General features: G+C 49.1%; 1 protein-coding gene across 1 annotated transcript; it reads left to right on the forward strand.

The window, feature by feature from the left end:
- Nucleotides 1-7,394: 7,394 nt before the first annotated feature.
- On the forward strand, nt 7,395-9,583 carry GADD45B (growth arrest and DNA damage inducible beta). Its single transcript, XM_090288597.1, has 4 exons — nt 7,395-7,611; nt 7,701-7,802; nt 8,378-8,600; nt 8,860-9,583. Exons 1-4 carry the CDS (start codon nt 7,568-7,570, stop codon nt 8,971-8,973), a joined length of 483 nt encoding a protein of 160 aa, XP_090144723.1. The 5' UTR covers nt 7,395-7,567; the 3' UTR covers nt 8,974-9,583.
- The last annotated feature ends 653 nt before the right edge of the window (nt 9,584-10,236 follow it).

Here is a 10,236-nt window from a genome sequence, read left to right on the forward strand (position 1 = left end):
CGGGAGGAGACAGATACCGTGTCACTCCCGAGTCGGACTGCACAGCCATTCTCGGTGGTGCAGATAGACTCTTAAGAAGCTACACCATCGTCTCTCGAGACGGACGGCTGCCGACGACTCTTACTGTAAGTCAAATTGTGTACAAGTAGTAAAGTTCTGCTACCAAACATACATATTAAGGTATTTTATCTTTTCAAATGACAGGCTAGGAAATGTCAAAATGAGGTACTTGAAACGGTCTCCTTCAGTTGGCAAAGCTTTAACAAATTGCTTCATGAGACCCAGTTTTATGTGCAGAGGTGGGAATATAATGTTTTTCTGTCAACAAGTGGCTCGTGTAGAATATTTGGATCACCAGGTTTGAGGTCAGATCTTGGAGGCCAATTCGACTCTACCCAATGCTTCTCAAGAGCTCTGCTGTCCCACATACACAGAAAACAGGGTGTATCTGCATTGCTGACCAAGAAGGAAGCAGACCATTTTAAGGTCAACACAGATGATCCAATTGTGCTTGTGATATTGCAACAGACCAATGACTCTCTTTATATCTTCATATTCTTCACAAAAACAAACTGAATGGCCCATTGGGACTCCACCAAATAAATTGCCATTGTAGAGGAGAACACACTTCAAGCTCCACTTTGAGCTATCGATGAAAGTCGCCATTCAATTGCGTTATAGATTGGAATTCCCAATTCCTCCATTAAACCATGTATGTTATGGCAATACAGAAAGCCACAGTCACTTCAAAAGTACTACAGAAATGCACTTTCTCTTGATCAAAAGTAGGATACCTTCGATCCTTTTTCAAGCAAGTTTTTCTCATGCAGTCTTGATGCTAGTGTTACAGAGAAAGGGGGATCTTTCACGTGGTGCCTTGGTGTAAAACCCAACCACTAGTGTCGAGAAAAACAGGTTCTTATTTACAATATTCCAACCTGGGGAGGGCAGTGTGCACTTCAGCTCAGAGCCCTGTTCTCCCACGGGACCCATTCCTTTCTTGCTCCCCAAAAGGCTATAGGCCAAAAACATGCCCAGAACTTCCCCATCCCTTATCTGTCAGCTGTCTCCCTCAGAATCTGGGGTATGATGTCGTCAGCCTCCATATAACAGTTCAGAAAAACATGTGCTATGTTGCACTGGATCACATATGGTTCTCTCTTTGCCCTTTTAAAGCTGCACGGTATCCTTCTCTGCTCTCCTTGCAAACCGCGTGGATCTCTTCTCCTCTTCTCTTCTCTTCCTCTCCTCTTTTCTTCCCCCCAAATGTCTGCCACCCTCTCCTTAAATCCCTGACTGTGGCCTGTGACACAGTAGGCATGGTAACTTGTTCTGACCATTCACAGAACCTTCCATAGGCCTTGCTTATTCACTGCTCATTATTCCTTGGAGCTGTGGAAGAACAGAAGTTATTTACATAATTAAGACCCTAGCTACCAGCCATAGATATGCAAAGGCATCCTGAAGGCTGTTTCCCTTTCCCTATCCTCCAAACCACAGGCTCTGGGGGTACTTGAGGGAGCCCACTCTGTAACTCTAGGCATTCTGAAACCTTTGAGGATAGTCCCAAATCTCGTGCCAAATCATTCAAGTCATGCTGATCAAATTCCTTACGAACTGAGTCATCTTCAATTTCAAAATCTTCATTGTTGCTGTCACTTAGTTCTTCACCATACTCCTGTTTTTTGAAAGAGGGTAGTTCATTGAAAACTGGCACTGGGATTTCAACTGAATGAGGCGCTGGGCATATAGCTGATGGTAGACTAGGATACTCTGTTTTACATTTCTTTTTCTTGTTATATCCTGACATTTTCACTATACAAAAGTAACAGTCACTTGAATGATCTCTGGGCTCTCACCAAACCATAGGTATACCAAATGGCGATTTATCACGTGTTCCCTTCATCCACATCCGTAAACTCGACACATTGTTTGCACACCTTGTGAGGGGCTCAAGACTTATCTTGATCACAAAGTTTTAGTTAAAGTATGCAAAATAGGCTTGCCTGACAAATGCACTGATGTTTGTCCTTTGGGAATGCTGAAACTGCCACAGATATAACAAAATGAATCAGGGTTGTTTAGACACTTATGACAAGAAATAGCAGAGGCAGACATGATCTGAAGGAAAGGAAATAAGTATGTATGTAAATTAAAAAATAAATTCTGCTAACTCCTTGTATATAGACAAGAACTCGGATTACACTTCGGAATACGAATCACTATATAGAGCAGCACACAACCTCTCACCACACTGTCTCATGTGTAACTGAAGAGCCTAGACAAGTATGAACCTATCTCTGGTCTCCAAGGTCATCCCTCACCAGTCTCCACTCAAGGGAGGTTTGATCTCAGCCAATAGGAGAGCACTAGTGCTTCCCTTGATCCAGGCTCTATCCAGCCTAGAGTAGTCGCATTAAGATAAGCTGTAGAGAAAAAACTTGATGAGATAGAAGAAAACTAACTGCAGTTTTGATGTCAGCATGCCTCTTTAAGTCTAAAACAGCTGAAAACTCAAACTCAACAGGAATTATGTTAAAAATAGTTCCCTGTGCAATCTTCCTTTGTTTAATCGCAGAGATATATGTGAAGAGCTGTGAAATGTCATTTCCTCGCCCCTTTTCCATGATTCATCTGTTAATTATCTCCTTCTGGTTTGAGAGTCACCGGCTTCATTATCCCTAACACTAGCAGGGTCAGCTCCTGGTGAGGGTTACTTCCTGATTTGTAGATGGCCACTTTTTCACTATGTCCTTACTTGGTGGAGAGAAACTCTGATCTCTCTTCTTCTCCTTATAAGGACACCATCCCATTATAGATACTCACCTTCATGACCTCATTTAACCCCAGACACCTTCCAAAGGCCCCATCTCCTAATATCATCCCACTGGGGGTTAGGGCTTCAACATATAAATTTCAGGGGGACACAGACATTAGGTCCATGACACCTCCTACAATGAAAGAGACCTTAGCTCTACACTCATCTCTCTCAAACGCCCCTCCCAGGCCCTGATCCCTAATCCACATTCCAGCTACCACCCTGGGAGGGAAGCCAGGATCTACCCCTCCTGGGTAGACCAACTCCCCAACTTCCTGGAGACTTGGTTTGCCCTATGTTCACTGGGAACACCTCCCAAGTTTGCTTATAGGGGGCTGGGGTTTAAAAACAGGGTGTCCCAAGAAGCAGGGCTGGTGTACTAGTGTGAGGCAAAAACTCAGTCATGATAAGAAATCATATTTTAGTGCAATAAAATTTTAAAAAATGCAAAAATATTTTCATGCTGGAGACATTTTCAAAAAAAAAAAAAAAACCAAGACAGGATTAATCATAGCTATTTTTTTCTTTTGGCCTGGGCTCCAATATGGCTTGGTATGGTGCTGTTACTGATCTGTCTTGGTGGGAAATTTTAATATTCCATTCATCATGGATGTTGTAACATTTGTTTTGACTTAAACCATCCCATTGAAAATATTATCTCATTCTGGAGTAGTGGTGACAGTTACATGAACTTTTGACTGCACAAAACCCCACTGTACTGGACACTCTAAAAGGGTGAATCCTATGGTATGTGAATTAAATATTACTTTTAAAAAGTGAGGAAAAAACTTATTTATCTCTATACTGTTTTTTTGGGGCCCCTTAATTTTTGTGCCTACAACTTGAATGCTCGCCTCAGCTACAGAGGGCAAAGCAGGGTCTCAAAGAATATGTGTCCGGGTCCTTCCTTTGCATCAACTGTAATGTAACAGAACCCCTGGGCTGCTCCAATTGAAACAGAACCCACGGGCTCTTTAGTTAGGGGCCCGATCTCCTGCCGCCAGAATTATAATTCTCAATACCAGAGTTTAGTGAAAATAAAAAGAACTGTTTATTTAACAGTTATATAGATTTAGATTATTTGCAGATTTCTGCCGTTAAGTCTTATGTTCTTTAAAACACCCACAAACACATAGTTCTGCCTCCCCCTACCAAACCAGGCTAGTTTTAGAAAAGTTAGAAATACCGTTTCCCTACTTCCTAGACACAGTTCAGCTTTCCCAGTAGCTGCCAATCATTCAATCCTGATTGGGGAGGTCTTTCTGTGTTGTGGTACCCACCAGCTTTCAATGCAGAACTGCATGGATTCTCAGCCTCCTTGTAAACTGCCTTCTCAAAGCTGCATGGTGTTTCTCTCTCAAAACAGCATAGAGAACCTTCTCAAAACCGCATGGAGAACTCAGCTTCTTTAATCCTCATGGAGAACCTAGCTTCTCAAAGCCACATGGCAAAAGTTTCTTCTTAAAGCAGCATGGAGAGTCCCGCTAAAATGTCTGCAGCAGCTTTTTAAAATCCCTGACTGTGTCCTCTGATGCAGTGGGCGTGGCAACCACTTCTGACCATTCACAGAACCTTACACACGCTCTGTAAGCTCTTTCAGTATCATCCCATGGTCCAAGACCCCTCCCATCTTCTTGGGCCTTGGAAGTATCAAAGCCATTTGCGTAACAAAGTTACTAGCCACTAGCCCCAGGCATGCAAAGGCATCTTAAAAGCTGCTTCCTTTTCCCCATCCCCCAGCCACAAACTCTGGGGGTTTTTGGACATCCCCATTCTGTAACAATAACACTCTTGCCCCAGAGGCCAAGCCTTTGTCTGGGCTGTGCGCTCTCTCAGGAAAACAAATACTCATCCTTCAGAGCTCACTTTGCTTGGTCTCACCCCAGTCTGACCTCCCTGACCCACATTCCTCCTCAGGCCTCTGCCTCTAGACTTCAAACATGCCATCCTAACTTCCTCCCCATCTTGGAATACCGACAGTATCTGGGAATATCCTCAGGGAACTCCAGCTCTGCGCCCTTGAACCAATAACACTGTCTTCCTGAGTCGCCGTTCTTTCCTTGGCAAACCTGAAACAATCACACCAGTGCTATCACAGGCACTGAAGTAGAAACTGCTTACAAAATGCTTACCACATAGAGAGCACTCAAATGATTGTTCTTATTAGTATCTTCAAAGCAATACAACATTAATAAAAAGAGTAATTACATTTACGAATTCTCATTTGCAAGGTGGGTATGGATATGCCTGTTTTTCTGTCTGGGGAAGTCCCTGCCTCACACATTCTTCAGTAGGGGGCTTGCGGGTCACCTCCACCCCCTGTAGATGGGCCACCTATCCTTGGAGCAGACAGGGCCTAGGGTAAGGAGAATGCAGCATTAGCCTCAGGAGTAAAATTTAAGGTGGCACCAAAAAACTCAATCATTACGGTATTTTCACGCAATAGTTCAAAAGGAAGTCAGAATCAATGCAAAAAAAATCCATGATAAATAAAAATAAATCAAAATTGTAAATAAACAGGATCTGACCCTGTACATGTACAGCTCATGTCTCTGGTCTTCCCCTAAGTCCTGACCCTAGTCCAGGCTACATTTTAAAAATCTTAATATTTTGTTCATCATGGGTGGTTTTTTCTTAAAATAAATATTGTTTTTTAGAAACCTATTGCATTAGGCCCGGATTGGCTAGCTCAGCTGGTTAGAGCAACATCTTCATACGTCAAGGGCCAAGGTTTCAGGAACCATTCTCATCAGAGCACATACAAGAACCAACCAATGGATACATAAATAAGTGGAACAACAAAGCAATATTTCTCTATCTCTCTCAAATCAATAAATTAAAATATTTTAAAATATTGCATTAGGATATTATTAAATTCATGTTGTATGTGTCAAATATTCTGTGTATAAAATATTGCACAGTCATCCAAGTTTTCCAGCCCTCCTCACCCCGCTGCCCCAGCCGGTCTGCCTCTTCCATCGTTGCGGCCGCAGAGACCCAGATCCGCCATCAGGTGGCGCCTCCACGCCTCTCAGTGTCTGGAATCTTTCGCGCCTCCATGGTGGGCGGCGAGGAGGTGGCGCGATGCGTCAGCCGAATCGCGAGCCTGGGAGTCTGAGGAACCGAATGTGGGGGCCAAGGCCAGGCCCCGGGCTGCCGGGGAAGAGACACAGCTGTGAGTCACCGAGGAGCCCCCGATCGTCCGTGGGAGACAGTCCCCCGCGGGCCTGCCTCCCTGGCTCGTGAACAGCCTTCACTCAGAGACTGAGACTGGCGGGAGTCCCTGCGTGCGTCGATTCCTGGTGCACATGTGCGGCTCCAAGAACAAGTAGACGGTGGCTTGGGGGAGTGGCGGCCTCACCAAGCCTCAGTTTCCTCTTCTGCATCGTGCAGATAAGTGTGGCCCCTGCTTCCCGGGTCCTTAAGGATTAAATGAACCATTATACAGGGAGCCTGGTACACTATATGCTCAATACATATAATACATATCAGCGCCCACCCCGGACGGAGGAAATAAAAGTGGCGACCATCATTGTAAGGGAACCTTAGGTTATAGCGTGCGGCGCAAGCATGAACCATTTTACCCAGGCTTTCTCTCCGACCTCGATTTCTCCCCAGGCCAGGTGTCCAGGTGTGGTCAAATTATGGAACGCGAGGTGCCGGCAGGGGGCGCGCAGCGCACTGAGACCAGAGCCTCAGACGCACGCCCCACCCTGAAAATCTCGGCGAGTGGGGAGGGGGTGCCCGGGCTTGTCCCTAGAGGGCCTAGGACTTTGCAGCCCCTGCTTCTGGGAACCTCGAGGCGGTTTACCGCCACTACCAAGTGATATTTAGTGCTTATTGTGTGCCCCTTATTTTATGTAATGCTTCCTGCAACCCAGTGAGGCCGGTATGCGTGCTCATAGGACAGGTGGGGAAATAGGCGGATCTTCGCAGCCACCAACATTGGGGACCTCGAGGCAGCCTCCCGCGATCACCACATTTACTTAGGCATTTATAGTGCACCCCTTATTTTTTTAACGCTCCTTCCAACCCATGGAGGCCGGCATTGCCTGTCCTTTAGACAGGTAGGGACACAGGGGCCCAAGAATTTAAGGCACCCATCGTCTAAGGATCCTTGGGACACCCACCACCACCGCCGCCACCTGGGAGGGATCAGCCTGCAAGCCGAGCCCTCTCCCCTTACAAGCCCCCAGCACTATCTGGGAAAGGCGCAGGCCGGGACTCTCCGGAGGACTGAGAGGGGATTCCAGGCCCCCTCGAAAGTCCGGGCCACCTCGCGCGCTGGAAATCCCGCGCGCGCCCCGAAACGCGGCGCGGCTGCCGGGAAATCAGGAGAAAAACTTCTGCTTTTTTTTTTTTTTTTTTTTTTCTGGCACTCACTCTCCCCCTGCACCCTCCTCCTGGCTCTCGCCCCCACGTGGGGTGCCCCGGAGCTGCGCCCCACCCCTTTCTTGCCGCCAACCAATCGCCTTGTGTTTCGCCAATAAGCCGGGAGGATGGCAGCTGAGGCTACGCCCCTGTTTGCACAAGTCTTTAAAAGGCGCCGCTGGCGGCCGCGGCGTCAGATCGCCTGGGTTATTCCTGGTCTGGACTTCACGATTTTTCCCGGCTTTCAGGCGGAAGATTTCTCTACCTTGCGAGCGCTCGGGCTCCCTACGAAGGTTTTGGGCTCTCTGGCCTTGGATTTTACATTTTCTCCTTTGGGACTGTCGTGGGCTGCTTTTCACTGTGGATTATAACTGCAACATGACTCTGGAAGAGCTGGTGGCGTGCGACAACGCGGCACAGAAGTAAGTAGCCAGAAGTTGGCCGGGCCAGGCGGGGACCTGAGGGCCTGGTGACCGGCTGGGCTCTGACCCCCTCTTCTCCCCTACCCCAGGATGCAGACGGTGAGCGCCGCGGTGGAGGAGCTGCTGGTGGCTGCGCAGCGCCAGGACCGCCTCACCGTGGGGGTGTACGAGTCGGCCAAGCTGATGAATGTGTGAGTCAGACCCCGTCCCCCGGCTGGGCGCGGGTGGGGACCCCCTCTGCTTTGCACGCTCTTTACTGCACCCTTCTCTTGCATGGGGCTGGAACTTCCCCAAGTGTGGATGGAGAACCTCTCCGCCTTTTTTTTTTAAGTTGATTTTTAGGGAGAAAAGAGGGGTGGAGGGGAATGTAGACTTGTAGTTCCATTTATTTATGCATTCATTGTTTGCCTCTTGTATGTGTCCCGGCCGGAGATCCAACCGAAACCTTGGTGTATCGGGATGACGCTCAAACCAACTGAGCTACCCAACTGGGCTACCCGGCCAGGGCTGGAACCTCTTTGCTTTTTAGCGGGGGCGGGAGCTGCAGTTCCTGACGCTGCATCATTTGCAAGCACCCCCCATTATGTTCCTACCTTACCTCCCCCAATACTTTGAACCCTGTATCTTCCTCCTACCCCTCCAGCTGCAAGCACACAGCTGTCCTCTGCACACCTGTGGTTTCTCTTTGTTCTTGCAAATTCCCCTGTGCACTGTGGCCCCTCCCCAGGCCCCCAGCTAACCTGTCCTCCTCTTCTGGCCCTCTCAGGGACCCTGACAGTGTGGTCCTTTGCCTGTTGGCCATTGACGAGGAGGAGGAGGATGACATTGCCCTGCAGATCCACTTCACGCTCATTCAGTCCTTTTGCTGTGACAACGACATCAACATTGTCCGGGTGTCTGGCATGCAACGCCTGGCACAGCTGCTGGGGGAGCCAGCTGAGACCCAGGGCACCACTGAGGCCCGAGACCTGCACTGCCTCCTGGTCACGGTGAGTTGGGCATACTGGGTCTGCCTGCCCCACCCCAGCACCTGGGCCCATGTTTGTCAACAAAGTTGAGCTGGCCAGTCTTGCACCAGCTCACTGCTCAGCTACGCTAGGCATGTCCCGTGGACAGCCCCGACCGGGCCTCGTCACCCAGCAAGCTATTTTGAGCCAGCCTGTTTTCCCCACAGGGGCCCTGGGTGAGGGAGGCTCCCTGCAGACTCCTGGGGCTCCCACTGAAACACATCTTTTCCCCCTCCCACAGAACCCTCACACAGACGCCTGGAAGAGCCACAGCCTGGTGGAGGTAGCCAGTTACTGTGAAGAGAGCCGGGGGAACAACCAGTGGGTCCCCTACATTTCCCTCCAGGAGCGCTGAGACTCCTCCCAGCATCAGAACCTGTTGGAGTTGCTGCCAAAAAAATATAAAATAAATATTTGACCCCTCCCCCCAGAACAACCCCTCAAAACAAACTAACCCATGAGACCATCGGGGGCAGAATCCTTGGAGACTGGAGACAAGGAGAGGGGAGTGCTTGGGCACCCCCTGGGCCGTGAGCCTGGAACAGCGCCAGTGGCCGCCACTGTGAGAGGAGGAGAGGGGAACTCAGGCCAGCAGAAGAGAAGACCCTGGAGCTCAGGCCTTGTGACAGAGCAGAAGCTGCAGTGGGGGAGGGCCTGGACGCCACACTTCAGGGGCGGGGTGAGACCAGTAGCACCCCTCACCCTTCTTGAGGCTGGAGCTGACATCTGCAAAGAGGCCTTGGTTGACGAGGGTCTGCAACCCTCGTCAGGACTAAACTTTGGAACTTGGGAACTGGGGCTGATGTTGCTCTGTACCCATGAACTCCCAGTATGCAAACTAAATAGACAATCTATTTTGTTACTTGCACTGTGACTTGAACCACTGAGAGAGACGGGAAGCTTACAGATACCTATGTCTATTTTACTTCTACCATGATGGCCTTGTAATAAATTTCTAAAGCTTCTGGGTTCTTGTGTTTGTGCTGCCCTGGAGAGGGACTGAGACCCTATTCCCCCACCCCACCCAATACGCTGCAGCAGCCCTGCCCCCAACCCCCTCCTGCAGGCTCACCAGGAAATGTTACTTAAGTCCCTGTTAGCAGCTCCAGGCTCCTTCGCAAAAACAGTGCCTCTTCTTTCTGCAGTCGGCGCCACCCAAGTCCAACAAATCTTTGCCTCCTTTTTTTTTCTTCTCCCTCCTCCTGCCCTGTAGCAATTAAAAGACCGGTTTATTACGAAACCTGGCCGCCGTGCCACTGCTGTTACAGGCTGCGCTGGAGCCAACCCCAAGGTCTGGGCACATACAGACAAAACGGAGAGAGCTGTAGCCCCTGCCTGTCCTGGCACCACCATAGCCCAAGGTCCAGAGAGGTCAAGGGGGCACCTGTGACCACACAACGAGGCTGCCTCAGGCCTCTGTGCTGGCTTGGACCTTGCAGGAAAGTTCTGGTGATCTCCCAGGGTCAGGGTGCACCCCCTACCGGGGCCTTCTCCCTATCAGCATGGGCCTCTTCACTAAACAAAAAAAATTAAAAAATACTTTTTCCCCCTAAATGAAAATCAACAAGCAGGAAAATACTGCAGGAAGTCTTGTTCCTGGCCCAGCTGGGCTTGGCAT

The sequence above is a fragment of the Furipterus horrens genome, unplaced genomic scaffold (assembly GCF_987537825.1).
Source record: "Furipterus horrens unplaced genomic scaffold, mFurHor1.1.pri manual_scaffold_10, whole genome shotgun sequence".
In the NCBI taxonomy this organism is placed as follows: domain Eukaryota; kingdom Metazoa; phylum Chordata; class Mammalia; order Chiroptera; family Furipteridae; genus Furipterus; species Furipterus horrens.